The 13456-nt window shown below is 39.9% G+C and overlaps 1 protein-coding gene across 2 annotated transcripts in view; it reads right to left on the bottom strand.

The window, feature by feature from the left end:
* Nucleotides 1-7753: 7753 nt before the first annotated feature.
* Nucleotides 7754-13456, bottom strand: part of Ensa (endosulfine alpha) — a 37678-nt gene continuing 31975 nt past the window's right edge. For both annotated transcript variants that reach the window (XM_048814892.1, XM_048814893.1), the window contains one exon: nucleotides 7754-8678. Coding sequence is in view for 1 of the 2 variants with exons in the window: in XM_048814893.1 (XP_048670850.1) it covers nucleotides 8645-8678 (34 nt within the window). In the remaining variant the exon portion in view is untranslated. The remainder of the gene's footprint in view (nucleotides 8679-13456) is intronic.

Here is a 13456-nt window from a genome sequence, read left to right as displayed (position 1 = left end):
GGACACAGTATCTTCATTTTACATATATGTGGTGCCGAGGATCGAACCCAGTGCTTCGTGCATGCCAGGCAAGCACTCTACCACTGAGCCACAACCCCAGCCTTTTCTACATGTCGTAGATGGATACAGTACCTTTATTTTATTTATTTTTATGTGGTGCTGAGGATTTGAACCTAGGGCCTCATACATGCTAGGAGAGCGCTCTAGCGCTGAGCCACAAATAAGCCTCAATTTTTTTTTTTTTTTTGTACCAGGGATTGAACCCAAGGGCGTTTAGCCACTGATACACATCCACAGCCCGTGTTTTGTTAATTTTTTTTTTTTTTTACTTATAAGTTTAGAGACCGGGTCATACTAGGTTGCTTACAGCCTCAGTAAGTTGCTGAGGCTGGCCTCCCAAGCTGCTGGAATTTTAGGCATGCACCACCAGGCCCAACTTTGATGCTTCCTTGTATAGCAAAAACTTCAACCTCCTAAACTCATTTTCTCTCTTGAGCCCAGTTCAGTTAACTTTTCATTCCTACCACTCCAAAGTAACCATTCTTGTAGATATTATCACTGGTCTCAGTGATCTTTTGCAACCTTCCTTTTACCTGACTTCAAGCAGTCTTTGATGTGATTGATTAGTGCATTTGGAACACTATTCATGTACCTTCTAGAGTACCATATACTCCTAGTTTTTCCTTCTTCCCCACTGTCTACTCTTTAGGTTTATTAATTTCTTGATGCTATCCACTTGATGAGAACACTCACCCTGCTTCCTTTTGTAACCCTACTTATGCCTGGCTCATGGCAGATGCTCCACTGTTGAATGGATAAATTGAAATGTTAATAACAAGGTATATGTAAAGGTTAGAAAAGTGGGATGGGGGGGATGGGGATGTGGCTCAAGCGGTAGCGTGCTCGCCTGGCATGCGTGCGGCCCGGGTTCGATCCTCAGCACCACATACAAACAAAGATGTTGTGTCCGCCGAAAACTAAAATAAATAAATAAATATTAAAAAAAAAAAAAAAAGAAAGTCAGTTTTCAAAGTCTGAGGAAATGAGCAGTAGTGACCAATAAGCTATGAACTCTTGCCGTGGAGGTCGTTTTAAAAAAAAAAAGAAAAGAAAAGTGGGATGGGGCCGTATTACTGAAGGGTTTGAAAGTCAAAGAGGTATTTGGGCATAAGCAGAATAGGTAAACAAGGTTCATAGTCTTTAAAATATGGTTAAGCAGGGTATGGTGGCATAGGACTGTAATCCCAGCTGGCCTGTAATCCCACTAGGATACCATGATGTTTGCTATGATTTAACTTCATTAATTGTATTAGAATAGATTAAGAGAGAAAGGATTAGAGGCAAAGAAATAAAGTAGGAGGCCACTGCAACATGACAGCCAAGAAATAATGGTAAGCCAGGCATGGGCACATCCTGCAATTTCAGCAACTTGGGAGGCTGGGGCAGGAGGATCACAAGTGGGAGGCCAGCCTGGGCAACTTATTGAGACCCTGTCTCAAAATAAAAAATAAAAAGGGCCGGGGGCATAGCACAGTGGTAGAGAGTACCTGGATTCAATCCCCAGTACCAAAAGCAAAACAAACAAACAAACAAACCTGAATCATTATAAATCAACATGGCATTCAGTAAAATTCAAACAAGGAAGAGAACTTTAACCTTATAAATTGGATCACTGCCAACATTACAGCAGGGAGGGGAGGGAGCATGGGGGTAGGAATGACAGTAGAATGAATCGGACATTATTACCCTATGTGCATATGTGATTACATGCATGACCTGTATAACTCTACATCGTGTACAACCAGACAGATGAGAAGTTATACTCCATATATGTATGATGTGTCAAAATGCATTCTACTGTCATGTATAACTAATCAGGCAAATAAAAAATGTTAAAAAACATTATAGCAATCTTCAATCCCATTTAGTGGTGTAGCATATTAGAAGCATTCTCCTTAAGGAAAAGAAGCCAGGCACACTGGTACATGCTTGTAATCCCAATGACTCAGGAGGCTGAGGCAGGAGGATAGCAAGTTCAAGGCCAGCCTGGGCAACTAAAAGAGACCCTGTCTCAAAATAAAAAATAAAAAGGGCCGGGGGCATAGCACAGTGGTAGAGAGTACCTGGATTCAATCCCCAGTACTGCAAATAAAATAAGGACAAGAAGGGAACTTTCTATCACTGTTTATATTTCTTGGAGTAGAGTGAAAAAGAAAAAGAAAAGGAACAAGGATTAAAAGGAAGAAACAAAACTGACAGTATTCACAGATAATAAAACTACATTTGTGTGTGTGTGTGTGTGTGTGTGTGTGTGTGTTGGGGATTGAACTGAGGGGTGTTTAACCACTGAGCCACGGCTCCAGTCTGTTTTTATTTTTATTTTTTGTTTTGAGACAGGATCTCATTAAATTGCTGAGGCTGGCTTTGAACTTGGCAATCCTACTGCCTCAGCCTCCCAAGCCACTGGGATTACAGGCCTGTGCCACTGTACCCAGCCAAAACTGCATCTTTTTCTTTTTTTTTTTAATTTTTTGAGACGGGGGTCTTACTGTGTTGTCTGGGCTGATCTCAAACTTGTGGGCTCAAGTGATCCTTACCAAAATTTCTTAAACAAGACATAAAAATCAGTAACTGCCTGGCACAATGATACACATCTATAACCCCAGTTACTGGAGAGGCCAAGAAAAGAGGATCACAAGTTCAAGGTCAGCCTAGCCAATTTAGTGAGACCCTCCCTGTCTTTTTAAAAAAAGTCACTAAAGAGAAAAAAAATGAACATATGAAAACAACAAGCTTAGTACCAAAATAAAACTATCAGCAAAATGCATGAGCACACAGAAGAGGAAATAATTAACTCTGCCTTGGGAGAAAATGATTTCAGATGAATATCAAGCTATGCAGAGAAAGGACAAAACATTTCAAACAGGTACATATGCAGACAGAGAGAGGCAAAATAATCTGACCTGTTCAAGGAAGTACCAGGGGTAGAATGCAGAGGGGTATGCATGAGGACACAGGCTTCAAATCAGCTCAGCCCAGCCCCACCATTCACCAACTCTGCGATTCTGGGCAAATGATTTTATCTCTGAGTGTGTTTGAGTGACAGTATTCTTACTTCATGAGGTTATAAGGATCTAAGGCATCAGTTCTCAAAGCCTGGTAAACAGACTGAAGAGTCCCCTGATCCCTGTGGGAGGCAATCCTTGAGGTAAAAAATATTTTTACAATATTAAGATGTTATTTGCCTCCTTCACTGATTTTCACACTGTTCATGCTAAAGCAATGAGAGTAAAACTGCTAACAAATCAGCACAAAACAATGGGCTGGGGTTATGGCTCAATGGTGAAGCACTTGCCTAGCATGTGTGGGTCACTGGGTTTGATCCCCAGCATCACATAAAAATAAACAAATTAAAGATATTGTATCCATCTACAACTCAAAATATTAAAAAAATATATAGCATAAGACAGGCAGTGGTGCCTGGTATAGTGAGCACACTTATAATCCCAGCTACTTGGAACGCTGAGGGAGGCACAAGTTTGAGGCTAGCCTCATCAACTTAGTGAGATGCTCAGCAACTCAGTGAGACCCTGTCTCAAAATAAATCGAAAAAAGATCTGGGTATGTAACTCAGTGGTAAAGTGTCCCTGGGTTTAATCTCCAGCCAATCCCCTCCAACCCCCCAAAAAGGCACTGTGGTGCACACCTTTAATCCAAGCAAGGAAGACCAAGGCAGGTGAATCACAAATTTGAGGCCAGCACTGGCAACTTAGTAGATCCTGCCAATCAATCAATCAATCAATCAATAGGCTGAGGATGCAGCTTCATGGTAGAGCACCCCAAGATAAACTCCCAGTACCACAAAGTAATAATAATAATAATTTTAAAAAATTTTTTTGTGGTGCTGAGGATCAAACCCAGAGTCTCCTGCATGCTAGGCAAACACTTTACCACTGAGCCACATCCCCAGTCCCAATAATAATAATTTTTAAAAAGAAAAGAAAAAGCCAGGTACAGTGGCATGTGCCTATAATCCCAGTGGCTCTAGAGGCTGAGCTAGGAGGGTTCCGAGTTCAAAGCCAGCTTCAGCAACATAGTGAGGCCCTAAGCAAATTAGTGAGACCCTGTCTTTAAATAAAATACAGAAAAGGGCTGGGAATGTACTCAGTGGTTAAGTTCCCCCTGAGTTCAGTCCCTGGTACCAAAACAAAAAAGGCAGGGGGATAGCTTAGAGGTAGAACACATGCCTAGCATGTGTTTTGATTACCAGCACCTCAAAAAAAAAAAAAAAAAAAAAGAAAGAAAGAAAGAAAGAAAAATCAATTCAGTGACACAAAACTGTACTAGTAGTCAGTTTTCACATTTTCAATGATGAAAAAGATGGATTTTACTTATGAATGATTTTGATGAAGCAATAAAAATTAATTTTAGTGAATCTCAACCCTTGAATGTGTGGCTATCTATTTATTTATTTTTTTGTACCTGGGATTGAACTCAGAGGTGATTAATCACTGAGTCACATCCCAGTCCTTTTTAGTTTTACTTTGAGACAGGATCTTGCTAAATTGCTGAGGCTGGTCTCAAACTTAAAATCCTCCTATCTCAGCCTCCTGAGCCACTGGGATTACAAGTGTGTGCACCACTCCCAGCTAATATATGGCTTTTTAATATTCTCTTGGGTAAGATAAAAAAATGTACCAAGTAAAATACTTAGCTTTAGTCAGACGCCTTGGCACACACCTGTAATCCCAGTGACTCGGGAAACTGAGGCAAGAGAATCCCAAATTCAAAGCAATTTACTGAGGTCCTGAGCACTTTAGTGAGACTCTGTCTCAAAAAAAGCAAAGGGCTGGAGCCTACTCTTCTAGGCCCTTCATTCACTTGCCCCATTAATTTAGTAAAAACATATCGAGTGCCAACAATAGTTGTAGACTCGACAGATATATCAGACATTAAAAAAAAAGGACAATGATCTCTGTCTCTGGTAAGACAGAGGGTAACCAATAAGCAGGGGATAATAAAATGAAACATTAAAAAAAAAAAGAGGGCTGGAGATGTGGCTCATTGATAAAGCACCCCTGGGCTCAACCCCCAGTACAAACAAAAAAAAAAGTACTTTTGCTTTATATCAAAGTTTGATTTTGTCTCCAGGAAAAGCAGTGGTTCAGTTGTTTGGATTATGAGCTTAATTAACTTTTTAAATTTTTTTCTCATTACTGTACTGGAGATTGAACCCAGGATCTATCTTGTGTACTCTAGGCAAAGTGCTGTGCCACTGAACTATACCTCCAGACTTTTTTTTTTTTTAATCAAACACCTTTTAACTTGAAAGGTTGACTGACATCCAAACTATAATTATTCAGGGCTGGGATATAGCTCAGGGGTAGAGTGCATATCTATCATGCATGAGGCCCTGAGTTTGATTTCTTAGTAATGCCAACAACAAGGTTATTCAGCAGGCACAGTGGTACATGCCTATAATCCTAGGCTGGACTCGAACCTTTGATCCTTCTGTCTCATTCTCCTGAGTTGCCAGGATTATAGGTGTATACCATTTTGCCCAACTCTTAGACTGTTATGGTTTTAATAAATGTGGTGTGTGTGTATCACATTATATATGGATAATGAAATTTTCAACATTTACAATATCTGCATAACTAAGTGAACCATTTTCCAAAGAACCAATGCATAATGTCTTAAATATGGTTGCAAAAGGCAGTAGGCAAGTGATGGGGTTGGGGTGTTGATTACTGGGAATCCACCTAGGAAGTTGTTGCAATTGTCTGGAAAGAATTTGGGGCACAGTGGTGCATGTCTGTAATCAGGGCAATTTGGGAAACTGAGCATTCTTGAAGTCCTAAATTCAATCCCAGCACCATAAAATAAACAAAAAGATAAAGGAACAATTAGCCCTGTCCTTCCACATAAGGAGAACTGAATAAAAGGTAATTCTCATGAGATAAGAAACAACTATGTGAGATGTTTCTACTCAACCCCTTTTTTGGTGGTGCTGAGGATTAAACCCAGGGTTTCACATATGTTAGACAAGTGCTCTACCACTGAGCTACATTCCCTGCCCCATTTCTACAAAAAGGGAAAGTTAAATGTAGATTTTTTTTTTTTTTAAAGAGAGAGAGAGAATTTTTTAACATTTATTTTTTAGTTTTTTGGCGGGCACAACATCTTTGTTTGTATGTGGTGCTGAGGATCGAACCTGGATGCCAGGAGGGCGCGCTACCACCTGAGCCACATCCCCAGCCCCTTAAATGTGGATTGAAGAACTAATCTAAGCCAGTTTTTAAATGGTAGTTAGCATTCAGGTCTAATTTCAGATCCTTTCTCCTTCAGGAGACTATAGGGGAGGAGAGAAGAGGATCTAATGGGACTCTGAGGGAACACCAACATTCTATGGATGGATTAGGAAAAGAGAAATCAAAGAAAAATCAAAGATAAATCTTCTATGTCTTTGTTTATTAGAGCTGCTGTTACAAAACACCAAACTGAATGGCTTAATTTACAGAAATTTGTTTTCTTCGGAAATTAGCAATCCTAAAGTCAAGGTTTTGAAGGATGGTTTCTCCTGAGGCTACTTATAGAGAGTTATCTTTTCCCTGTGTCTTCACAGTCTTTTTTTTCTGTTCCTCACTGTGATCTAATCTCTCTTTTTCCAAAGCCATAGACAGAGGTTTATTTAGGGAAGCAGATACTTATTCAAGAAGAAGAGGCTATCTCAAGAGAGACCCTTTAGGGTAAAGTAAGGAATATGCACTGAATGCTGGCAATCTCCAGAGGCAGAAATAGCCACCTAGTTTCTTTTTATAAGGACTCCAGTTGTGTTGGATTAGGGCCCACTCTCTTGATCTCTTAACTTAAATTACTTTTTTAAAGATCCTATTTTCAGGGGGTGTGGTGGCTCACACCTGTAATCCCAGATGTGAAGATCACAAGTTTGAGGCTGGTCTCAGCAATTTAGCAATATTTTCAGCAACTAAAAACTTTTAAAAGGTAACATTTATTTGCTGTATTATAATTCTAATATCCATAGTCTCTGTAGGCCTAATTCTGCTATTTATGATTTTGCTCATTCTCATTCATGGTCCCTTGTTTCCTGTTATTTTGTGTTTTGGGCTTTTTATTGGTGAATTCATATTTGAAGAAACTTTATCTCTAAGGATTGATTATTTTGGGCAATGCTGAACCCAGCACCCCACACACAAGGCAAGTGCTCTGCCACTGAGCTACATCCCAGCCCTGTAAGGAATTTTTTAAGATTTGAATTAAAGGTGCATTTAAAAAAAAAAAAAAAAGAGAGAGAGGATTTATGTTTATTTCTCTGAAGTGCCTGGTGATACTACCAACCTATACTTTAAATTCTGGGATCTGGGAATGTAGCTTAGTGTCCCCTGTAGAGTGGCTTCCTAGCAAGCACAAAGCCCTAGATTCAATTCCCAGTACAAAAGTGTGAAATTTTTCTTTTTATTTAAGGTAGTATGAATTTAGGCCATAAGCTCATTAAAGGACTAGCTCGTGAACCGCTAGGGAAGGCCTTTCCCCCCCTGATTCGAAGGTAATATTGACATAGGGACATTTCTTTGCTGTCTCTCTTCTCACAGTGGGTATTTTCTGGTTTATTCTTTCATTGAGAGCCTGTAGGAATCCTTCCCTTATATAGAGGTACCGCTGTTGACTGGTGACAAGTCCTTGCTTCCCCAATGTTGAAGAATAACACCAGAGAAGCACGCCGAGGCAAGGGCAGAGTAGAAATTAGAAGTTTATTAAAGGATTGCAGAAAAGACTTCTCCCGGAGGAAGAAGGCGACCCAAGAGATGGAATCCGTGGAAGTGCAGCTGTTTCCCATTTTTATAGTTCCTTCAGTGATGGCATGTAGGTGGGAAGGCCCGAGGGGTGGGACACAGGTGGGCCAAAGAAGTAATCTGGGCAGGAAGGACTTCTGAGTCAGCACCTTCAAGTTTGCTGGGGGCTGTTCATTAACACTTCTTTGGGATGGACTTTGGGCCTAGGGCTTTTCTGGGGACTTCATTAACATTCCAAGAGTTGCTCAACTTTTCCCCGGAATTCATTCTCAACATGGCCTCCATTTTAGATCTCACTCGATATTAGAGCCGATTTACCTAACTACACTGACTACCTAACTTTAAATCTGGCTTCAGAGGGATCCTGACTCAGCTACTTTTTATGCAGATTGTGTCCACTATCCCCTGTGAAACCGTTAAGGTTGAAGCTCTGTCACTGAGTATTTGGCAGATGTCTCTAGAATGATCACCAACATTTCAGCTTTACTTTTTTTTTTTTTGGGTGGTGTTGGGGATTGAACCCAGGGGCACTTTACCACTGAGCTCCATACTCAGCCCTTTTATTTTTGAGACAGGTCTCCCTAAATTGCCAAAACTGACCTTGAACTTCCTCCTGCCTTGGCCTCTGGAGTAGCTAGGATTAAAGGTGTATGATGTCATACATGCTTTATATTTTTGGCTTCATGCTTTTGTTTTTTATATAGTCAAGCTGGTGTTTTATAGTAGAGTAATTGTTTAGAGCATCTGGTCTGTTATATTGCTGGAAATGGAAGTCTGGTTATTTGTTACTATTCCATCACTGTAGGTTCTGTGAGAGCACAGTCTTGTCTTCACTGTTGTCTTCCCAGCACCTTGGCCCTGTGCCTGGCACACAGAAAGGAATCAATAAAAAACTTTTGAGAGCCAGACATGGTGGCCAACATCTGTAACCTCAGCAACTCAGGAGGGGGAGACAAGAGGATCACAAGTTCAAAGCCAGCCTGGGCAACTGGGTCATACCCTGTCTCAAAATAAAATAAAAAACAAGGGTGGTTGTACAGCTATAAAGCACCAATCAAAAAATATGGAAAAGAAAAAAAAAAGGAGCTGGGTATATAGCTCAGTGGTAGGGTGTTCCTGGGCTAAATTAGTAGTTCCACACACAATTTTTTTTGTTTATTTTGAATGTATGAAGGGAAGAAAGTCAGGAGTTAGAAAGGCAAGAGGTTAAAATTCAGATAAGGACTAAAAAGAAGCCATTGTATTTGGAAATTAAAATATTTTGAGGGAGATTTAATATTGAAGCAAAAAGCTGAAAGAGTCAATAGTTGAATTGAATTAGGATAGAAAGTACAACATTTTTCTTTTTTTTTTTGTAGTGGTGGGGGTTGAACCCAGGGTCTTATGCATAAAAGCACTCTACCAACTGAGCTATATCACCAGCCCAGAAAGTATAACTTTTTTTTTCAGTACTGAGGATAGAATTCAGTAACCCTTTACCACTGAGCTACATCCCCAGTCCTATTTATTTATTTATTTATTTTATTTTATTTTGAGACAGGGTCTCCCTAAGTTGCTGAGGGTCTTGCTAAGTTGCTGAGGCTGACCCTGAACTTGCGATCCTCCTGCTTCAGCACTTATCCACTCCCCCAAAGCTGCTGAAGGGTGGTTGAGTGGAAGACTTTTAGAATAAGGAGGAAAAAGGTTAAGGGATTGTAGGTTAAAGAGAATTGCCTTGTGGAATGAAAGAAATTACAAAGGAGAAGAGACAATTGATATGGTATAATACTGCAGAAGAGAGAGAAGAGCAAAGGATTGAGTTAAAAAGCCTTTGCAAAAAGATCCTTGTCTTTAGTCAGACAGGAAATTACATGTCATCAACAGATAAATGCTGGGGAATTTGGCACTTATCTATTTTCCTTTAGAGGTAGACTACAAGGTGGTCTACACAAGCCAGAGCTGGGACTAGAGAAAGATTCTTAAGGAGCACATCTGTGGGAATTTCACAAGGCATCTCTCTCCCTTCCAGATCCCTCTGGTAGCTAACTAACCATCTCCCATAAATCAGCAGTCAACAGCCAGAGTGATGAAAACCTGTCTTTATCCTTAATACCTAGTGCCTCAGAAACATTTCCTTTTATTGTTGTTGTCTGTTGTGCATGTTAGGCCAGTGTTCTACCCCTGACCTACATCCCCGACCCTGTAAAAAAATTTTTCAAAATTATGATACAGGGTCTCTTAATTGTCCAGGTTGGCTTTGATCTTGTGATCTTCCTGCTTCAGCCTTCCACCACACCCAGCTGATAAATAGTTCTTGAATGAATAAATAAGTATAAAGGTTACTGATCTAGGACTAGGGAGTGGTGAGGGACCAAAGAACAAAGGTAATTAAGGATGGAGTAAAAGTATCTTGAGACATTGTGGACTCTAGGGTAGCTAGGGGAAGAAATGAAGCCAGAAAGAATGTGGCAGAATTGTCATTGACCCAAATAGGTGATATAAGAATGAGCTGGGCATGGTGGTGCACACCTATAATCCCAGTGACTCAGGAGGCTGAGGCTAGCCTCAGCAATTTATAGAGACCCTTAGTAACTTAATGTGACCCTGTCTCTACATACAAAAAATAAAATAAAAAAAGGACTGTGGATGTAGCTCAGTGGTAAAGTGCTCCTGAGTTCACTCCCCATTACCACAAAAACAAAAACTACCTGAGACGCTAAGGTAGGAGGACCTCAAATTCCAGGCCAGTGTTGGTAATTGAGTGACATTCTGTCTCAAAAATAAAAAAGGGGTGGGCTGGGGATATAGCTCAGTGGTAGACTATCCCTGGATTAAATCCCCAGTACTGCTTAAAAAAAATATTTTTTTTTTGATGATAGATAACTATACTTGTAGATAACAAGATCAAGAATGTGGAAGGATAATGAATATGTTGGATAGCAAAATCAGAATACAAGGAGATTTTAGCAGGCCAAGTCAAGATGTAGTTTAAATGGGTCAAATGAACTTTTTCTTTTTAACCTCCAGAACAAGGTTGAAAAGAAAAAAGTTCAAGAATATACATGAGATAAGGCATAATATGCTGTAAAAATTGCTTAGAAAAACCAACAGAAATATAGGCAAAGCAATTAAAACATAAAGAACATACAAGGAGCCAGGATTGTTAAGTTCAAGACCAGTCTTAGCAACTTAGTGAGAACCTGTTTCAAAGTAAAAAATAAAAAGGTCTGGGGATGGGGCTGAGGTTGTAGCTCAGTGGTAGAGTACTTGCCCAGCATGTGTGAGGGCACTGAGTTTGAGCCTCAGCATCTTATAAAAATAAATAAAATAAAGGTATTGTATCTGCTACTACTTAAAAAAAGGCTGGGGAGGGGTTGGGGCTGGGGCTCAACAGTAGCACACTTGCCTGGCATGTGTGAGGCACTGGGTTTGATTTTCAACACCACATATAAAAAAATAAAATAAAGGTCTATCAACAACTAAAAAAATGTTTAAAAAAACCCAAAAAAGCTGAGGGCTGGGACTGTGGCTCAGTGGTAGAGCACTCACCTAGCCCATGTGAGGCCCTGGGTTTGATCCTCAGCACCCATAAAAATAAATAAATAAAATAAAGGTATTGTGTCCAACTACAACTAAAAAATAAATATTAAAAAAAAAAAAAAGGCTGGGGATATGGCTCAGTGGTTTAATCCCTGGTACTAAAAATAAAAAAAAAAAAAAATGCAAGTGACATATACTGCCAGGTTTCTGTTCTGGCAACTAAAAGGTTCAGGGGTCATTCCAGGTGAACCGGGCTCTGCGCAGAATAACCACACAAGAGACACAAATACCTTTTTCTTTGGGGTCGCTGTGACGGCTCCTCTGACCTTAAGGGTCTGCAGGAAGAGAGAGAGCAAGAGCACGCGCTGACCCCTTTTATTGAGGAGAAGCTATTCAGATGAGGCAAGGGGTCAGGTTTCAGGGGGCTGAGTCTATTTTCATGATGTCCACTGTTGACTGACACCTGGGTAGGCCACACCCAAGGGCACAGTAAGAGAAGGGGACACATACAAGGCACATCCATGGACCATTCTACCCTAAACACAGCAAGGGGTTATATTACAAAGGAACAGATGAGTTAGCTCCACCCATGGGGCTGTAGCAAGGCACAGTCCCTTGAACCCTAGAAGAGCAGGGCAGTCTAGCAGCATGGGTGCCTGACGCCACATCGCCCAACAGGGGAGTTAACTTAGTCATGTGTGAGGTTGGTCTCCCACAATATACATAAATTTACATACATATACACACATATACATATATTTATATATAATTGTGTGTGTGCATGTGTGTATTTAGTAACTTGTTCATCTTTCATAGGAGTAAAAATTTAAAAGACTGCTAACATCAAATGTTAACAAAGGCATGGGGGAAACACCTAGGGGTATAGTCTTACAAGGTTGTTGGGAATATAAATCACTTTAGGACAATTTGTAAGTATGCATTAATTTTTTAAAAATATTTATTTAGTTGTAGATGGACGCAATATCTGTATTTATTCATTTTTATGTGGTGCTGAGGATCCAACCCAGTACCTCACATGTGCAAGGCAGGCGCTCTACCACTGAGCTATAGTCCCAGCCCATGCATTAATTTTTTTTTTAATATTTATTTTCTAGTTTTCGGCAGACACAACATCTTTGTTTGTATGTGGTGCTGAGGATCGAACCCGGGCCGCATGCATGCCAGGCGAGCGCGCTACCGCTTGAGCCACATCTTCAGCCCCCATGCATTAATTTTTTGAATGCACATTCCTTTTGACCCAGCAATTGAATCTTTCAATATTTACCCTAGAGAAATATTTCTATTTATCTGTAAGAGATATGAAGAATTTTCACTGAAACATAATAGGAAAAAGAATGAAAACAAGAAAACATTCTGTATATCCCAAAACAGAATGGTTAAACTGTGATACATCCCTACTATGAAATACTGTATATAATAATTATAAAGAAAAAAAGTAGCCAGACCTCATGGCGCAGGCCTGTAATCCCAATCCCAGCTACTCAGGAGGCTGATGCAGGATTTTTTTTTTTTTTTTTCTTTTCCTGAGGATTTAACCTAGGGCCTAGGGTTACTTTTCTACTGAACTACATTCCCAGTCCTTTTTTATTTTTTATTTTGAGACACGGTCTTTCTACATTGCTGAGGCTGGCCTCAAACTTGCTTCTCCCTGCCTCAGCCACTGGAGTTTCTGAGATTATATTACCTTATTTAAAAAGTTTCAGGGCTGAGACTGTAGCTCAGTGGTAGAACACTTGCCTGGCACATGTGAAGCACTGGGTTCAATTCTCAGCACCACATGAAAATAAATATAGTTTAAAAAAATTTTTTAAATGTTTCATACAACTATATACTTCTGTAAGTATATAACTTCTTTTGGTTATGTATCTTTCCATATTTTCCATATTTATTTAATAAAGATACATAACCAAAAGGAAACAGTGTTTATCTCTGGAATGAAAGAAGGAAAGAGGGATTTTGGATAATAGCAAAGAAGGCTTTGACCTCTCCTGCAGGTTTCTGTTTTTCCCAATGCTGGGTTCTGAATCAGGTCTTGCACATTCTAAGCAAGTACTCTACCAATGAGCTATGTCCTCAGCTGTATTTTTTTTTTTTTTTGGTAC

The sequence above is a fragment of the Marmota marmota genome, unplaced genomic scaffold (assembly GCF_001458135.2).
Source record: "Marmota marmota marmota unplaced genomic scaffold, marMar, whole genome shotgun sequence".
In the NCBI taxonomy this organism is placed as follows: Eukaryota; Metazoa; Chordata; class Mammalia; order Rodentia; family Sciuridae; genus Marmota; species Marmota marmota.
Note: the sequence above shows the minus strand (reverse complement) of the source record. Positions and strands in the feature narration are given on the sequence as shown.